This window comes from Gavialis gangeticus, unplaced genomic scaffold (assembly GCF_001723915.1).
Source record: "Gavialis gangeticus isolate Ggan-Ray unplaced genomic scaffold, GavGan_comp1, whole genome shotgun sequence".
Taxonomy (NCBI): Eukaryota; Metazoa; Chordata; order Crocodylia; family Gavialidae; genus Gavialis; species Gavialis gangeticus.
Window position 1 is genome coordinate 12,152,561 of NW_017729016.1, and position 20,056 is coordinate 12,172,616.

Below are 20,056 nucleotides of genomic sequence, written 5' to 3' on the forward strand. Positions count from 1 at the left end.
GGGAAGGGGGCTGTCCACGCTAGTACAGCTGGCGTGTGGGTCCCCCCACAGTGCAGCTCGTGGGGTGCTGCCCCTAGCCTCTGAGGGGCTGGACAGCCCTGCCTTAGACAAAGTCTCTCAGTGCTTTCAGCAGGAAAGCAATTATAGTTTTTTACCCCTCCCCACCTGCCTTTGTGCAGGGCTTAATCTCTGGCACATCAAGAGTTTGTTGGGAATTTTGGGCATGATCCAGCAAACTGTTCCCAGGCAGAATTGCCTCTGACTTCAGAAAAAAGAGGTGCAAGGATTTCTTAAAAGAGGCACATATGGACGGCTGGATGGATCAAGGTCTTTCAGAGATTAAACACTTTTAGGTTAAGTACTTACACATGTTCCAGCTTAGTGGAAAGAATAGACACAGGCAACAGTACATGATGATAAATTTATTTTTATTGGATGTTTTTAAGGGCAGTGTCTGCTGAAATATATTGTTAGAACATGGTAAAATGATTCACACTATCAAAAACATTATTAATTGGTGCTTTGATAAACAATAAACAAATAACAGACACTATAAAGATGAATAAATAAACAAGGGACTCCCTGAATTGAAAGGTTTTTTTAGTAACTCTAGTAGATTAGTCTCCTCTGCCTTTCTCTGTTGCCTTTAGGACAGCACCATTTCCTGGAATTCTACAAAAGAATAGTGCATATTTAATTAGCAGCATCAATAAGAACAGGATATCAAAAAACAAAAAATAATATTACTGCCTTATTGAGACTTGAAAAAGGAAGGAACATAAAGTAATCAAGTGAAAGAAAGAAACCTAAGTTTTTCTCAAGCCAGTGCAGATTAAATACATCCATGAAAACATCCATCCCTTTATTGTTTGTTATATATTATGGACCTCATGGTAGGAATACAGGGTTTTTAAAGCCCCTTTTACTGGTTTTAGGTTCACCAAACCAACCACATATACCCATCTTTCTGTAGTTTAAACCAACACTTTTTTTTCCAAAGGGCCCATTGTGAGTTGGTTTTTTGGTTGTTTGCTTATTAAAGGATTTTTGGGGACTTCTGGAGCACGTAAGAGTGAGGCTGATCCAAATAAGTGTTCTCTATATAGTATTTGTAATGTATTTAACATTATTAAAATGATCCTCTCCTTATTTACTCTTTTTATCACTTTTTTTTCATTTGTTCTTACCAAAGAAGGAAACAAACCGCATATGTGCTTGAGATTAACTTTTGAAACCAGGGCATTTAAGTGGTTTTAAAAAACCCCAAAATTGGTTCATCCATCTCACAGGGTTGAATTAGGAATAATAATGTAGAAAAGGCAGAAGTGTTCAATATGTTTGCTTTTGTTGTTGTGAAAGTAGTGTATTCGTATCAAAGAATGGTGATTATATATTTTCCCCTCCTACAACAACTAAGAATTATGTTGATCAGGAGCTACCAAACCTAGATATTTTTCAAATCCACAATTCCAGATAACTTGCATGCAAAAGTTTTATAAGAGCTGGTGGAAAATTCTCTGAACAATTAATATTGATTTTCAGTTCTTGGAACACCGGGGAAGTTCCAGAGAACTGGGGGAAAGATAAAGTTAGGACCGTGTTTAAGTGGGATAAAGAAAAAAGTGGGTCATGTAGGGCCTGTCATCCTGACAGTAGTTCTGGTCAAAATAACAGAATAGCTGATGTGGGACTTAAAGGTAATATTAATGCCAGTCAGCATGGTTTTATGGAAAACGGTCATGTCAAATTAACTTAAAACAATTGTTGATGAAATTACAAGCTTGGTTTGAAAAGTAAGAGTGTGGATGTAATATACTTAGACATCTATATAGCATTTGACTTGGGACTGCATGTCATCTTTATTATTTAAACTAAGACAACCCAAAAATCAACATGGCACCCCATGCACTGAAAGCTGGTCTCAGAGTAATCAGAAACAGAGAATTCTAATCAAATATATGTTTTTGTTGCATTTTTCACAGATCAGTTCTTGGCCTTATGCTATTTTAAAGTGTTATCTATGTACTGGAAAAATATGAACTAATTACTGATTAAGTTTGCGGATAACAGCAATTGGAAGAGTTTTAAATAAAGAGGCATGTCAGCGATATTCAGTAATCTGAACCATTTCATAAACTGGGCGCAGCTATATGCATTTTCAGGGACTCTGAAAAAGCCATGTGGACTTGTAAGGAGAACTCAGTTGAATGTGAGTTTCTAGTCATATGCTGTGGCAAAACAGCTACTACAATCATTGGATGTTTAAATGGACAGATTGAGTAGGGTCAGGAAAGCTATGTTACCTCTGTATTTGGCACTAAAGTGTCAGAACACTCTGTCTAGTCCTGTTGCCCACTGTTCAAAAAGAATTGAAACACTGGAGATGGTTCAGAGAACAGCCACAAGAACCATCAACGATTGGAAAATATGCCTGCCTGTGAAAGACTATTTATTTAGGTTGTCATACAGGTCATCTACATGAGACATTTACTGTGGAGTTGCCTAATTAGCTCCACAGTAAAATACCACTAGCTACATGTGCTATTAGTACACAGTAAATGTAGTAACTCCACCATAGGCTAGTACGGCCAGTCGCAAGTACTGTGCTACGGTGGAGTTATTTTCTCCGCTGTAGCGCATGTGTAGATGCAGATGGGGCTGGCTAGGGCATGAGGGTGCTTCAGTACAGGGGCAACCTGCTGGCTATCCCCACACTGGAGCACCGTCATGCCCCAGCCAGCCCCTCCACAACACATTGAGGTGGGTCGGAGCAGCCCCTAGCTGGCAGGCTGACCCCTGGGGCCCCTGGCCATCCAGGGCTGGTCTGCACCCAGCTCAACATGCAGTGGTCCTGGGTGCGGTTGCAAACACGGCACCTGGGAGCAATAAACTGTAGTGCAAACTGTGCCAGAGTTTATTCAGTTGAATTAATAGCATGTGTAGACACACAGGAACAATTTACCAAGTATCGTGATAGCTTTTGCATTACTGAAAATGTGTAGGTGAAGACTGGATCTTTTTAAAAACATGCTTTAGTTCAAACTACTAAAGTTGAATCAGGAATTAATAGAGAGAAGTCCTGTATAGTTTGTGGTCTATGGAGGGAGAACCTGATGATCACAATGGCCCATGTTGATCTTAACAATCTGTCAATTTGTGAATGTATATTTAAATTTAGTTCATTTAGAGCATTTCAGAATCAATGGTTTCCCACTCTTGGCCCTCAGGCAAAAGATCTAACCTTGTTCATGGCCACAGGAAATGTTGCTTTCTACTGATACATGTTTCTTCTGGTAGTCAGGGAGAATGCCATACATTACTTTCTAACTGTGGGGATAGTTTAAAATCTCAGCAGATTACTTATGTTGTGGAATTTCCATCACTGGAAGTGTATAACTGCAGATTAATTCAGAATTTGCCTGGGATGGCTTAAACAAATTACTCTGCTTTATGGGGGGTGGGGGTGTGTTAGACTTGATAATGTGTTGACATCTCTTTCAGATCTATTTTTCTGTTGTGGTGTCATTCTAAATACCTTCAGTCCCAATTTTGCCATCCCCATCGTGATCTGCAGCTGCCAGAAAAGTCTTGGTTTCTGAGGCAGTTAACACTCTGGCTCCAGACTCAAACCTCTGGAGAAAATACCTAGAGAAAAAACCCTTGGTTGTCATTTCTGAACAATATTGTTTTTTTATGGTTGTCACATGATCAAGCTGAACATTTTATTTAAACACATTGTTTGTTCCATGCACCCAAGTGCACCCCAAAAAGAGGCTACTTTTTTCTTGGTTGATACTTCCAGCTCTGAGATCTTTAATTGTGCACTCTACCAAAGCGCAACCCCAGATAGTGTTGCTTATGTATACCTATTATTGGCTTTAAGCATGGGGTTTTATTCCTTAGTCTTTTCTCTTTAACGATCAACCTCTACAGGACTTTCAAAATCAATTTAAAGGTTTGCCATAAATGCACTTAAGCCGCACTTCAAGAAGGATGTGGAGAACCTGGAGAGGGTCCAGAGGAGGCCACTCATATGGTTGAGGGCCTCTGTGGCCATCCCTATCAGGAGAGGCTGAGGGACCTGAATCTCTTCAGTCTCCACAAGAGGAGACTGAGGGGGGGATCTTGTGGCTGCCTACAACTTTATCAGGGGCCACCAGCAGGGACTCGGGGGAAGTCTGTTCACCAGGGCCCCCCTTGGAGTCAACAGGAACAATGGCCACAAGCTGAGGGAGGATAGGTTTAGGTTGGATATTAGGAAGAACTACTTCACTGTAAGGGTGGCCAGAGCCTGGAATAGGCTGCCCAGAGAGGTGATGCTCTCACCTTCCCTGGAAATTTTCAAGAGGAGACTGGATAGGCACCTGGCTGGGGTCTTATGACCCCTGCCACCCCCAGTGCTTCTTCCTGCCCATGGCAGGGGGTAGGACTAGGTGATCTGTCTAGGTCCCTTCCCACTCATTGATTCTATGATTCTATGACCTGCTCTTAGATAGTTTTGGAAACAAGGAAATGTTGACCCATTTAACAACCTTACTAATCAAGATGATGGAGAAAACTCTTACTTGAGCTCATCTTCCTCAATAAAGCCGCTTTGATCATTATCTAGGACCCGGAAGATTTCCTTGAGCTGGCTGCTACTCTTTTTGGACATCCCGCTTATCTGAAAGAATTTTTTGTGACTGAAGGAATCTGGAGCTAAAAATAAAAATAATAAAGACACGGATCAGTTCAGTTCTTATTCCTGAACAGATTACTTTACTATTTTAATTGCATCTTTATTGGTTTCAGTGTAAACAGCAGTGAAGAAAAGGCTGCTCATACAAAAAGATCTAGGCATCATGATAGCTTAATTAATCTTACAGTACAAAAATTAACTTCTTAAAAAATTCACACATGGATAAGATACAAACTCAGCTCTCCTGAAATATTACACAGTCATAAACACATTCATTCAGCCAAACAGAAAACAGGAAATATCCTTTCTCTACTACACTATCTCTTGGAGCATACCTTCAATATTTTTGAAGAGTTAAGTCCTCTGCCTATTGTACCAAAGGTTAGATACATGTTAATCTGTGATTTTTTTTTTACCTTGGCAGTCCCGCAGGGCAGCAGCAATATCAGAAGGGCTTAGAAAGTCAGTCATACTCATGTTGAACCTGTTCAAAAAGAATGCATTGCAGGCTGGTGAAATGCAAGTACATGCAGAAGTAAATACATCCCCTAGCAAAACAAGACTATTCGCATTAAATAACGTAAGAAGTCATTTTAAGGGAGGTCACTCTAATTAGTAAGTAGAAAATAGAGATTTCCACAGAAGTGAAAGCCCTTGTATGTTCTTTTTTAAAAAAATACCAATGCAAACAGACAACATATCCTTCTTAAATTAGTGTGCTCAGATACTTAATGTCAGTGATGCTTTTTTAACCTATTACCTGCTTTGAGCATGTCAGATCATTTTGGGACTCTCTTAACAGGTAAAGTAAGCTAATCATCAATCTGTTGAAATGTCTGGCATTTAGCAGTGAAGGATAATTGGGCATGCAGAGAAGAAAAATCCCCCCAGTATCAAGTCTGAAGAATAAAAAGAAAACTGATAACTAATCTATGTAAACTCGATCTGTGTGTGACAGAGAGTAAACTAAACTTCACAGACCAGCATCTACCATACTTACGGTTGGATCAACTCTGCAGAGGAGATTCTGCTGTCTGATCTCTAGCTGGCTGCTCACCTTTTTGGTTTTCTCAAGTAAGTGAAGGAAAGGTAGCTGACAAGATACCAGGCAATACAGAAGTACCGGCTCTGGTTTGCCAGCCTGCTTTATAAAGGATTCAAAAGGTGACAATCACCACTACTCAGGTTACTGTTTCATGGATCAAATGCTTGATTTGAGACCTAGCTCACATTTCTTGCCTAACTAATTAACCTTTTCTGTCTATTTATATCCCAAGAGAGTATAGACAAGAACAGCAATATTTTAATAAATTCACACATATGTAATTAAGTGTTCAACTCTGCCAACAAGACATAGTTCGATAAACTCCAAGGATGCCAGAGGGTTTCCCAAGAGCTTTAAAACTGTCCACAGGAAATAATCCCGGCAGTGAAACCCCTGAGAAGAAAAGCCACTTTGGTTCCCCTGAGTCTATTGAGCCTTCAGGGTTGTCAGGGCAGTTTGAGATGAAAGATCTGAAGTGACAATGTGTCAGTCAGACAAAGAAAACTTGTCACTAAACAAGGAATGCAAGATATTGTTTGCAGGGATCCTTCTACAGCAAGCTTGATTTTCCAGACCATTTCCTAAATTACAAAGCTATCCCTGGAAAGAGACAGAAAAGAAATCAAAGTGAACAACAACAGTAAAAAGTAGCAACTAGAGTAAATCTAACCAGGTTATCTACACTTCAAGATAATAGATCATTCAGATAGTCTATCTTGAGTAATCTATATTTAAGTCATTTTAAATAAATGAAATTAATGGTATACTTATTTTACATAGAGCAGATAAGATCTTGTTTAGTACAGAGACAAACATATACATATTATACCAGAAAATATGTTTTTAAATGTGATATTAAAATTGCAGTCACACATCATCAGTGTTTTGAGTGTATATGAATGTTCAAGAACATTAGTATTTAAAAGAACACTCTCAAACAAAAAAACAGGATCTATGCAGTTCAGACTGTAACATTCAATTTATGTGAGTAAGGACTATTGATGCACTAAGGGTTTCAGGACAAAAACAGAACTATTTCCTGATGTGTGTCCATGGTAATGGTACTGGATAGTATCTGTATACTGTAAAAATATAAGTAATAGTAGATAAAGGTAATCACTTATGTACTAGAGATGAGTTGTAATAAATCTGGGCCTGGTTCCTCTTTTCACACTGGAGTAACTGTGGATTTACCCTATTAATCTACAAGGTAAGAGGATATCAAACCCACAAGTTTCTATGTAGGCAAATTTGGAATAATTAAATATAAAGCATTACCAATGAAAAAGTAGTTCTCATTTCATAGTTTATTTCCCTTTATTGCCACACATTTTGTATGACAAAGGCAACTGTATTCACTAATTAGATATTTAATTTTAACTGCCTCTTTTACATAGGTGATAAAAAGATCAATCTTTTTTAATAGAGAAGGCTGGTATAAATTGAGTAACTACTTTTCCCACAAGCTAAATAGATGGCTCAAAATATCTAATAAAATATTATTGGATAGGGATCATTACACTATTTGTTCAAGAAAGGTCACTTCTAAGGTGGTATAACTCCACTGACTTCAAAGGAGAATACCTCAGCTGATACTGATTCAACAGGATTTGTGCTGATGTTGCTAAATGACAAGCAACCATACTGTGGGCTGAACCTTGCCAAAATATTTCTTAGTATGATAATTTAATTGAATTAAGTAGTATAATAAATGATAAAAAAATAAAAGTGAGGTAACACCCACTGTAAATTGACTGTAACAAGTAAGGATGGGGTTCTTTAATGCTTGAAATTCAACACCAAGACCAAAAGTGATTCTAATCCAAGCTGAAAGATGGGTTACAAAAGCTTAAAAGAGCTGAATTTCAGAATGAAGTTGATGTCACTGTATAAGGATACAGGTGAAAATCTAGAGTTACTGGTATTTATTTATTTATTAATGATACTCTTCATCCAAAGTACAGCTTTCCCTCTGCTATAGTTACAATGAAATCATCAGGGATGAGTGTATCACATAAAGGGATATTTTAATTAAATAAACTACTTCACAATACTTAACTAAGTTGCTTTTCACACTACAAAGCATTTTTGTTAACCCATTTGCTTATGCTTTAGTATTGTTGTATGTTTATAAACACAGCTAACAAAGGAAGGAAATAATCCGCTAAAATTAAATATGCAGCCAATTTAATAGTAAAGAATGTGCACATGACTCTTAAAATAAGTAATAATATCTGTAACAGTGTAACATTGTAATAAGTAGCAATCTAATGAATGTGGCTTCAGACCTGTGTATCCTGTTATCTTCAGAACTGCTGGGCTGACATGCAGCTTAATTCCATAAAGCAATTAATGAACTATGAGCTATTTCTTTGCATTGCTAAGGATATCTCAAAGTATCATTAGGTTGGGGGGTTTTAAGAGTTACATACTTACACACTATATCCTCCACAAGTTTTACTGTCTGTACCTATTTAAGCATGGTGCTTTTGAAAAAAAATAGCAAAGATGCTTTTTTGGTTTGAGCCTTTCAGAATGAAATTGAAAGGTGCAATTCAGATAAGTATGAGACATTTCATATTGTGCGGTTTTTGCCAGGAGTCTTCTAGGTTTAACCATGAAATAAATCTCTTTTCTGTTTAGTCTAACACTGAGTATTCAAGAATAGCTAACTAAAATATTTATAGGCTTATTTCCTAATTAAATACCGTTTACTTCTAATAAACCAGACAAGAACTGGCATCACTGTAAAACATTGATATTTGTTAAGCTGCTCCTGTGCTCTTTGGTTTTTGTTTACTATAATTTAAAGAGTTAATTAGCAGTGACAGTGAGTTGAGGATACTAGCTCAAGCAGGTACAACAAGAAGTTTCAGTGGTAGTCTCAGGTGAGACTAGAGAAGAAGTGTTAACCTGAGACCTACTACAACTGTAAAGGGATGCTCTCACAGCAGTTCTAAAAACTATGCAATGCCATCTTTCCACTCTGTTAATGTCAGAGCTGGAGATGTTGTATCATCACCCTCAATGTTCTCCCTTTCTCACCAGTGTGGAAGTGACTAGAGTGGGACCTCAACAACCGTTGGTTCCTTGTGCTCATTTACTCTGCTCTGACAGCATAAAGGCATCTTAAATTGAATATGACTATAATTTACAGTATAAAGAGGGCTAAGTGTAAATGATAACTAAGATCTATCATCAGCTGACTGCATGATATGTGACTGCAAGCTTTCTCCTAGGCATCCACTTCCATTGTAAAAAAAAAATAAGTACCAAATCTCATCCAGGTTGTGTCCAAAAATCCTTTAAATAACCTGGGGTTTGGTCTTCCAACATAACAGGGGAAGGAAATATAACAGATGGTTTGGAGCACATTATTTTATATTTGATTTTTCTGCCCTGTTTCTCATGCTGCTTCACTTAAGAATCAAGAGTCAAATTACAGTGCCAGAAAAGTCAATGGCAAAAATTCCAGTGACCACTAGGGGTTGAGGACTTCACCCATCTGAACAATTGGATGAGATTTTGGAGGATACAACAGAAGTTGAATTAAATCTGTAGAACTGCAATTTCCAAAATTAAAGATTTAAGATTTCACTCCGGCAATTCTGCTTTAGGGAAAGTATGTTAGGTACCTTCCCATTCCTGGTAAATCATTTATTTTTCATACTGAAAATAACGACGAGTAAATACTGTAATGAACTGTATGAGAATTAATTCCTAAAGACTTAGCTATCCGGAGTGCTTTTGCACTAAAATAAGCTCAAGTGGTATAAAAATATGTAGTTAAAACACCTGAAGGAATAAAAGGTGCCATCTCTGAGTCTCTGCTAACATTTGATATGCTATATGATTATCATTAAACACATTGTCTAGTGTCACCAGGACTCAGTAACACTATCTTATGACCCTGACGCTTCACATAATCGCCTAAGATGTTTCTGGTTGCTGTCAGCAGCATAATCAGGTAGAGTGATCTTTACATCCCTGAATTATTCAGGTTTTTCTCCCTGTATTTTAACAATAATGTTGCCCTTAGGTTTAGGTGCTGTTTAAGAACATGGATACTACCTTCTTCAATATGTAAAAGTTGCTTCTTACAGGTGATTTGGCATCCTTCACTAAACAGTTGCATCTCACAATGACCATCAGTGCAGAGAACAGCAGTCTAATAATGCAAATGCTTCTGAGGTGGTTCTAGACATTTCCTTATCTAGAAACCCATCCTATTCCCATTTCAATCAATAGCAAAAACCCACTGGCTTCAAAGAGAACAGCTCAGACCTCAAATGAGTATAATTTCACTCAAAAAGTGCTTGCTTAACAGAGGTGGTCATCTAGATAAAGGGTAAATGGGCTAAAGTCCCATAGCAGAGCAAGTTAAGAAACATTTAAGTTGGGGGTGGGTATAAGGGTGATTTAAAATTCTTTGCTGAATCGGGGTCTGTGGTCCTAATCCTGAAAGATCCTGACATATGTGGACACATGCAGAGCCCTCTTAACTTGAGTAGGTTTCCATCTGAACTCAGGAGTCTGCTTATGCAGAGTTCCTTGCAAAAAGAGTTAACTGGGGGAGGTCTCTTAAGGCAGAAGGTAAGATCTAATATAGATTTCAGAGTAATTATCAGGTTTCAGAATGAAAAGAGAAACAGATCATCTTTGGGTATGGACATAGGAAAACAATTTTCTGATACTGCAAGATTAAAAGGGACTTGGGCATTGTCATGTGAAAGCTATTCCACTGTAACTGCTTATGTGCTAGGTGGAAGCTAAATTGCATCAATTTAACTCTTCTTTTGGCATACCTATACTACTATTTAGGATTGCCTTCAAGCCTCTACATGCTAACCATCGACATTGATTTTGAGCAATCTTCCAGCCCTCCCCTGAATGTTCTGTGGAGCCTCAGGGCCTAAGATTGAGTTGCCCTGTAGTCTTCCCATCCTCCGGTTTGTTCACATCTTACAATTGCAAGTATTGCAAGCTGCAAGTACAAAGAATCCTTTAATAGCAATACCACAACTTCCTCATCCTCATTTTACACCCCACTTCCTGTCTCAGTTGCCACTAATTAGAGACAAACACAGGAGGGGATGTAAGTACTGTACATTAATTTTTAGAAGGACTTTGCCCTGTGACCATGGAGCACAATGTACAGTGGCTGCAAGGTAACTTGCTGATGTCAGCTCAGGCTAGTTGACAGTGACCTTTGGGTTGATCTTAAATAGTAATGTAAACTGCTATTTAATTGAGAGCTAAACTTAGCTTTCATGTACCCTAGGACAAGAGCAGGCACATAGGCAGTTACCATGGAGCAGCTGTTGGATGGTGAAGTCCGCTCCCTTCTATTGCATGACACATTGTTCATATGTCCATACTTGTAAAAACTAATAAAATAAGTTCTCTGCTAAGTACAAAGCAAGGGAAAAAAAAGATCTGAAAAAATCGCTAGTTGCAGGCTCTTCTTAACATGCTGGAATGATCCCTGGAGCTGATACCAGACCTGTCTTGTCATGAATTTTTTACAGTGCTTAATGGAAAGGTAAGTGGTGAAACTGTCTCAGATTTGTATATAGCAAACCCAATAATCTATGTGGAAATAAATGCAAATAATTAAGCACTTAGAACAGTCTTCCTAGGATTGAGAGCTCTGGGTTCTTGGTTACAAGGTCTATTCCTAATTAGTTGTGTGGTCTTTAACAGGTGACTGGATGTCTCTGGGTACTTCTTCACAAGACACTTTGAGCACATTAGACTAAATCTACTGCACATTAGCACAGTGGGGAAAACCCATGCTAATGCACTAACGTGCAGTAGATTTAGTCTAAAGTGCATTAACATGGCTAAAAAAGCATTCATCTGCACTAACGCGCAGTAGTGCAATTATGGCACATTTAGTTAATACCTCGTACTAACAGGTAGTAAACTTAATGCACTGTAATTATGGCACATTAATGAACATGTAAATGCACCCTCTGCGTCTATTTTCTCTACTTCTGAGTTGCTGATGATAATGCAGGATAAAAGGCTATGAGATTAATTGTGCATCAGAGTTCTTATGTGACCCTCATCACCCTACTACCTGAATCCCTTGTTCATATAAAAACAGCTATGTGGGTAATCTCTTTCTTCTTCCCTGATGAAAAGAGACAGGCTTGATGGAATTCCTTCTGGCTTCATAGGGGCCAAAGTTGCAGAAGAGAGACTGACTCTCTCTTACTTTCATTTCTGATACCCAGCAACTGCATGGCGTATAGTAGCCTATAGTTCACTGATTTTTCAGCCAGGGTTCTGCAAGATCCTTTTAGGCATCCCACGCAATATTAACACTGTTAGGTGTGGAAACACTTTTGTGTGATTCACAGGATAAACCCAGAGATTTCAAATCCATAGTGTCAAAAACCTTCTGACCTATTGTGGTCTTTCTGAACTCTTTGCAACAGAAGCATTGCTCTATTGGTTTTTCATAGTCAAAAATGAGTGAAAGCTGAAAGTTTGCATTGTATGAGGGATGCTTTTATAGTTTCATAGTTGTTAGGCGCTGGAAGGGACCTTACAGATCATCGGGTCCAGCCACCCTGCACTTGGGCAGGAAAAACTGCTGGGATCAGATGACCCCAGCAAATGGGCATCAAGATGCTTTTTGAAAATCACCAGGGTGGAAGACTGTGCCACTTCTGCGGGGAGCCTGTTCCAAACCCTCAACATTCAACTTGTAAAGAAGTTTTTCCTTATGTCTAGCCTGAAGCAATCTTTAATCAGTTTGTGCCCATTATTTCTTGTCCTCTCCTGGGGGGCCTTGGTGAATAGATGCTCCCTCAAGCCCTGATGTACACACCTGATATACTTATAGGCTGCCACCAAATTTCCTCTGAGTCTTCTCTAGGTTGAACAGACCCAAGTCTTTCAACCTCTCTTCCTATGACCTGGTCTGTAGGCCTCTGATCATGCACATGACCCTCCTTTGGACTCTCTCAAGTTTTTCCACATCCTTCTTGAAGTGTGGTGCCCAGAACTGGATGCAGTACTCAAGTTGCAGTCTCACCAAAGGTGAGTGGAGCAGGAGGATGACATCCTTTGTCTTGCTCTAGATGCCTTGGTAGATACATGCCTGTGTTTGATTAGCTCTGGACAGCACTAAAATGGCATTTCATTGGCTACGGTATTGCATTGGTGACTCATGTTAATTTTGTTGTCAATCATGACATCCAGGTCTCATTCAGTTGTGGTGCTGGCAAGCTTAGCATTGCCGAGCCTGGAAGTGTGTTATGGATTATTTTTCCCCAGATGGAGCACTTAACATTTTTCTGTATTAAACAGCATCAGGCTGAGGTCATCACGAGCCTGTCCAGGTTGGCCTGTATTGCCAGCCTGTCTTCAAGCATTACCACGCTTCCGCATAGTTTAGTGTCATCAGTGAACTTTGCTAGTTTGCTTATAATACAGGAATCCAAATGGTTGATGAACGTGTTGAAGAGCACTGGTCCGAGTACTGAACCCTGAGGGATGCCACCGGTCATCTTCCGCCATGGTGACTCAGTTCCGTCAGTCAATACCCCTTGGGTCCTACCTTGGAGCCAGTTACCTCGCCACCGGACTGTAAAGTAGTTGAAGCCGCGTTTTCCCAATTTAATCATGAGGATTTTGTGGGAGACCAGGTCAAAGGCTTTTTTGAAGTCTGATATATGACATCAACCTCATTTCCCCTATCCAGGTGGCGAGTTACCTTTGACTGTAATGAGTTTGAGAACCACTGCTATAGTTGCTCTGCCCACTGCAGTCTGGGCTGAAGCAGTCAATGTAGAAAGAATTTTTAGGAAGTTTATTTCAAAACTCTAGTTTGAGTTTTGCTTGAAAACTCTAGCATGTTGAGCCTAGGCAGCTACTGGTTTTCAAGATCTTATATAATTTGTCTAAATTAGAGTGAAATTTTTGACAAATGACAAAAAGCAAAACCCTGACCCAAAGGCTAACCTCCTGCCAAATTTCAAATCCCTGCTCCATATACTTTTGGTATATGTGAAAAACAATGAGCTTTTTCCTAACCTCATTTCTGTAAATGACTGAACACTTTTGATTTATTTCCCCGAAGAAATCCAGTTTGGGGCACACCTGCCCTGAAAATTTTATCTCAAATGGTTAAAACTTGGAAACATAAAAAACTGAACACAAAGCCTTATAATAGGAAGTGTCAGGCAACCTTAATAATAGATAATCCTAACAGCCCTGCCTAGTTTGTATATGGGTCTGTGAAAAGGACAGTGTTATTTACCTCTTTGATTGCCTGGAATGAAGGATATGGCTTCCAGGGTTGTTCCTGTGTATCATGTGACTGTTAATAAAAGTTAAGCACTTTGGAAGACAAATTAGTATAAGTGGTCTTATACTAATAACATAGGTGTTAATATAAAGAAATTATCAGTACTGTACATATTATCTCAGTTGCAGAACAGATATTCCACACCAGTCTTCAGAGAATTCTTGCTTACTTAGTTAATGTGTGTCGTGGTAGTGTGGGACTTCGGTGATACACAGGTCTTCTGTCTGGGGTGATTTTCACCCAGCAAAGGTAGGTCATAAGAAGAGATAAGGAGCATACAGGAGTGATTCTTATTCAGTTTACTTCAGATAGGCAAAACAATGCTTTATCTTCCTTTAAATGAAACAATAGTGCCATCAGGTGGGCATGCAGGTAGGTTATTCCTCAAAGAACCCATATTCCTCAAAACCCACAGTGTTTGTTTCAATGTTATTGCTATAGCAGAAGCACACTGGATTCAGCTGATTTTATGTTAAAGGAAATGAGTAACTTGTGCAGAGCCAGATCCTACCATTTCTGTACATGAGACATTGCTATAAGCTAAGAGTCTTGACAGATTTATCATATTTTGCTAGCATTTTCTTATTGAGCATGTTAACAGAAAAATATAGTCACATAAATAAAAATGGCCTCAAAACATCTTGATCATGAAGCCCCCTTTCCCTACAATATGTCTAATTCCACCACTGTTAGTTACTGCACCCAGCTTGCATATCCAGGAGTTTTATTAAACCATTTATTTAAGGTAAATGGTAGTTGGGTATACAAATGAGGCTTGCCCTTTTGGCTTCATGGACTATCATTAAAAGTTACATTTTTTTGGAAATATTAAAGAAAGACTGCCCATAGAAACATTTTAAATTACACATTTGTTATATATTTTACTTTCATCTACTGAAACAAAACCACAAAGTCTACAAATTATTTTAATTACCAGACTAGGTTCCAGTGATGTAGCTTCTTTTTAATGAAGACAGCAGACAGTAATGTTCAAATAGCACATAGCAAGTTCACATATTTTCCAGTAAGAAAGAATATACTGGCAACTGTTAATGCCATTGTCATTGTATAAAATGCATAAATAAATAGTAGATTTGCAATTAGAAAGATTGTTTACAGTACAGTTAGCTTGGTCTTCATTTTGAATCCTCTTTAAGATTTAACCATGGCCTGGAACTCTGGAAAAAAATAAGCAGCTTTGATTATCTTAGAGTCAGAAAAAAAAGTGTCTTGCCCCCACTTTAGGAGTTGCATTGGAAACTAACTCAATTTCCTGTAAAAATAATTCCTGAAGTGAGCACATTATACATTGATTACTAAGACAGGTCAGGTCATGTTCATATTGAAATGCCTACATTTCAGAAACCAGAAAAATCAGTGAGACTGGAAAAGTATTACAGTTGTTGCGCACATGTAAAATTATGGTCCCAGTCTTGGATAGATGTATGCAGTGGGGCTAGAACCAAAAAAAAGGATTTAGGCCTTGGCTTGCAGAGTGGAATTGTCCTGCAGATTCTTTTACTGGGCGTACTGGCCCCCTCCACAGAGCAGAGTGAGTGTTATGCACCCATCCTCTGCAAGAAATCTAAGATCAGCATGCTATCTACAGCTAGCCAGCAGGAAATACTGAACACAGGTAAGACTTAAATCTCACCTCTTTTTGGGGCTTAGGTGCTTTACTCAGGGCTGCAGGGAGGAATGTGTATCCTTGGGGAACCCTCTCTTGGAGGTACGCCCCTATGTTCTTTCTTTCAAAAATTAAGCAAGCTCACTCCTTCCTTTTAAAACATGTTGAGAGGAGGAAGATTCCCCCTTCTTCCTTGCACCCACCTCCTTTAAAATAAGAGTTTGAATATAATAGAGGTGGAACATCCCTTCTTTGCTTGAGAAGATTCAAACTCACAGGTTCCCTCTTCTTTGTGAGTGCCCTACCCACCATGCCATAGGCTTTTCTCAGGAGTTTATATTGACCCTTCCTGTTGAAGCTGTGCCACTGCAGAAAATAATTCAAGATCCTTTGGGTCACAGAGAGAGAATGGAAGTAAGCATGTCTCCATTGCCTTGTGGCTAAGGTCCTACTCGTCTGGTAGGAAGCAGTCTTGGGTCCCATCCTTGCTCTGATTTATTTTACACATAAATGTGAAATATCTAGACAGTCCTTGGAGCAGGGACTGGAACCCAGGAGTTTCAAGATTACTTTGTTAAACTCTGGTGCCTGAAGTCTACTGAAGTCTCACTTAGTTGAAACATATACTTAAAGTTACTTGCAAATTTAAGTGCTGGCAGGACCCAACTTAGATTATTTTTCAAGTAGCCCTACCCAAAGGGGATTATTCTCTGATAATCAAAAACAATTGATATGAGACATTGACCTTAAGAATTATTTTTCTACTGCTTTTTTTTCTGGTGTTAGACATTAGGGAGGAAATGCTGCTGGTAGATTTTGACCCATTTAAAGGGATGGAATATGTGATTCCAACACACTTAACAATTCACCATTTTAAAAGGGTTTCTTACCATCCACTCCAATTTTACCATCTCCATCACTGTCACCCGCTTTCAGGAAAGCCTTGGTCTCGGCATCAGTGAGAGCTCTAGCACTGGCAGAGAAATTCTGCAGGAAAAGTCTACCAAAGATAAGTGGACAAATCAGTCAAATTCTCCTAGTGCAGAAAAGCCATCCGCTGCATTACTGTTACAATTTGTTAAGTTGCAATCCTGTACTCAGGACCCTCCAGCACGTAAAGGAAAACACTTGGTGTGAAATCATGGATCTATTGAAGTCAATACCAAAACTCCAGTCCATGCTACTGTAGTGACAGGATTTCACATCTACCTGAAAAGTTAAGAATCTAAGGATCAAAAGGAGTGAAGCTTCATTGTTAATGCATTATGGGGAAAAGAGTCTGTTTGCATCAAAATATACAGAAGTGCTGGAATGACATCCTGGTTCAGAGAAATCAATAGCAAACCAAATTCCTTGGCTTCCATGGGCAAGAATTTTACTTCTGGAAATTGAGACTGTTGATGTCTGTACTACAAGTTTAACTATTCTAACTTTGTATTTCAAAATGAGATCCATATGATAAGATTTAAGGTCAGTGATGGAATGAGGAAATAGCCATTAGAATTCAAAGTGGGCTAAATACTCTGATAATACAAAATGCAAGCTCAAGCAGCATTGCTGGATTTATTTTGTAAAACCTGTTAGTTATCTTCATATGAACAGACTATTTTCAGTGCTAGGTAACTGACTTCTTGAGCTCCCGCCTTTCTGAGCTTTCTTTACTAAACTTATTTCCCTATCAGATTTTCTTTAGAGTGGACACTAATCAAGACATTGAACAAGGAAAGCAAGTGTTTTTCATCCACTATTTTTCTGGTGGTTTTCAGTGTACGCATGAATAAGGAAAAAAGTGTTTCATTACATTGTAGTATCCAAACAGACAGAACAAACTATCCCACAGTGCATTTTGTGACAGTGAAATCCAAGCTTGTTTGCTGTTCAGTGTTTTGATCCACTTACTTCAGTTCATCTTCCTCAATAAAGCCACTCTTGTCCTGGTCTAGGATCCCAAAAACTTTGGCCAGCTGGTCTTTTGACTTGGAGTTCAGACCCACTTTGGCAAAAAAGGTTTTGTAATTAAAGGTATCTGCAGCTGAAGCAAAATGGGTGAGAGAGGATAGATAAGAATGGTTAGAGATTAAGGATGTAGAAAGGGGCTTCAGTGTATCTATTAATACATTCACCAAACTGCAGAGAGGCTGTTTTGTTCTCCATGCAATAACAATCTTCAACTACCTGAAGGGCAATTACAGAGAGGATGGAGATGGGCCTTCCTCTGTGTCCATAGGGGACAGGACTAGGAGCAGTGGCCTCAAGATGCAGCAGAGGAAATTTGTCTTGGAGATTAGGAGGAACTTTCTGACTTTTAGGGTGGCCAAGCATTGGAACAGACTACCTAGAAAAGTGGTGGAATCTCCATTCCTAAACATTTTGAAAAGGAGTTTGGACAGACATTTGGCTGGGTGGTTCAGTTGGGGATGATCCTGCCTTGAGCAGGGGGCTGGACTAGGTGACCTTGAGGTCCATTCCCATCCTACTTTCCTATGATCCTATGATCTAGTGATGAAACACAATAATAACCACCTACTACAAATAGCTACCCCGAAATAGCTGCATCTCTGTCTGTTCCTGGTCCCGGTTAAGTTTACAACTGTATGCAAAACCCATGTAAATGATACCAGGGTATGTGTTTGCCTGGCCACGTATTCTCAAGTAGTTTTACTGAAGTCAATGAGTGAAATCTTGGCCTTATTAACGTCAATGAGAGATTTATTATCAACTTCAAGGAGGCCCCTATTTCAACCCCTCAGAGTGTTTTCTTCCATTAAAATTATTCACATACATAAGAGTAGGTGGGATTAGGTTCCCAACTGGTATAGGTTATAACTTGCATATATCCTGTTCTCTTCTCTTTTTGGAAATTCAAATGGACAATTTTCAAACAAACCCACAGAGAACAACTGGTAACAGACACTGAATGAAAAAGGCTTTTAAAAGGTTTTAAAAAATAAACATTACCTTGACAGCTCTGTAGGCCAGTGGTAATTTCAGCATCAGTCAGGATACCAGCAAGAGCCATGTTAGAGCTACAGGAAAAAAACAAAAGTAAAATTAGCTGGAGTTAATACAAGCCTGGTGATAGGCTAGTCATATTTTCAGCAGAGGCTGCTGGTCCAGGAAGATTGTCTGGACTGTAGCTGGGAAAGCCAAGTGGATCTTGGTGTATCAGCCTCTGCCACTGCCAGCTGAAGGCAGACACACGTCCTTAGATCTGCAGGAGGCACCAGCACCACTGATCCTAGTCCAGCCCAAGAAAGCTGCTTCTCAAAGGTATTGTGTTGCACTCATTCCTTTCACGAGTCTTTTGTCCAACTGGTGTTTCAGATCACATACTAGATTCCTTTGCTCTTCTTTCATAGCTGAATCTTCAGGGTGATGATGTGAGCACAAAAATCAAGCAGCCTATACAAAACTACAGCTTTTGGATTCTCAGTTGTTTCCAGGCGGGTGTTTTAAGTGGGTTGATGTGATGACTGCAAAAGCTCAACTCACCTTGCTGCTTTGTTTTCTCAAGCTGAGAGCAAAGAAAAAAGATAAAAGATCTACCAAGAGCTCTTGGCTTGATATCTTTGCTTGGAAGTGATCATGACTTATATAGCCTTTAGTTAAGACCTCCCAGACCTTTTACAGAAGTCCTTGAACCATGTCATGGCTCAGATACCTCACAGAATAAGATACTGTAGCTGACAAGACCTGCTAGCTAATCAGATTGATATTTATATCCCAAAGGAATGTGTGTAGTGTTTTAGACAATGTAAGTAAGTTGAGAGCCATACAGAGTACCAGGAAACCCCCTTGAGTACCTCACACCTAATTTTAGTTGACTAAGTGATTTTTGAGCTAAGATGAAAATATGTTTTTATCAATTTGATGTCAACAAGATGACAGCTAATGATACACATCTTCACCGTTAGACCTTGATGCCAAAAGGTCTGATTCTGCAAATATTCATGCACTTAACATTCTTCTGTGCATGGTCTAATTGACTTAAGTGAGGCTGCTCATGGGAGCAAATTTACATTTGCATGCATTTCCAAAACTCTAGATTTGGTGAAGAAAATGCTGCCATTTCAGCATGATGATACATGCTCACTATTTACATGCAAAAAATTATCTTTAACATTCGACATCTTTTTACTTGTCTTCAAATAGTAATAATCATAATATGTAAACACTGTATGTCCTGTTTATTTAGAGCCCTTCATTCTAAAGTATCCCAAGATGCTTTTAATTAATATACAAATTATGTACAGGGATCAATTCACCTGTTTTGAAAACACGTCTGCAGTGATTCAGGGCAAGAAACTTATCTTTTAATTTCTGTGAAGTTCACTGCAAACTCATTGCATCATATATAGCTTAAGTAAGAACAGTAGTAAGGGTAAT

The 20,056-nt window shown here is 38.9% G+C and overlaps 2 protein-coding genes across 3 annotated transcripts; both read right to left on the reverse strand.

The window, feature by feature from the left end:
• Nucleotides 1–411: 411 nt before the first annotated feature.
• LOC109294492 (parvalbumin, thymic CPV3) lies at nucleotides 412–9,787 on the reverse strand. 2 transcript variants are annotated; one of them, XM_019512882.1, is made up of 5 exons: nucleotides 5,679–9,787; nucleotides 5,095–5,162; nucleotides 4,566–4,698; nucleotides 3,536–3,645; nucleotides 412–672 (listed from the first exon to the last, which is right to left on the reverse strand). In XM_019512882.1, the coding sequence occupies exons 2-5, from the start codon at nucleotides 5,153–5,155 to the stop codon at nucleotides 647–649; spliced, it is 330 nt and encodes a 109-aa protein (XP_019368427.1). In that variant the 5' UTR covers nucleotides 5,156–5,162; nucleotides 5,679–9,787; the 3' UTR covers nucleotides 412–646. The 2 variants fall into 2 exon arrangements, with proteins under 2 accessions (XP_019368427.1, XP_019368426.1); XM_019512881.1 differs by having other exon boundaries at nucleotides 5,095–9,780.
• Nucleotides 9,788–14,746: 4,959 nt separating this feature from the next.
• LOC109294570 (parvalbumin alpha-like) lies at nucleotides 14,747–19,242 on the reverse strand. The gene is made up of 5 exons (XM_019513000.1): nucleotides 19,163–19,242; nucleotides 18,629–18,696; nucleotides 17,570–17,702; nucleotides 16,561–16,670; nucleotides 14,747–15,221 (listed from the first exon to the last, which is right to left on the reverse strand). Exons 2-5 carry the CDS (start codon nucleotides 18,687–18,689, stop codon nucleotides 15,196–15,198), a joined length of 330 nt encoding a protein of 109 aa, XP_019368545.1. The 5' UTR covers nucleotides 18,690–18,696; nucleotides 19,163–19,242; the 3' UTR covers nucleotides 14,747–15,195.
• Between the last annotated feature and the right edge of the window lie 814 nt (nucleotides 19,243–20,056).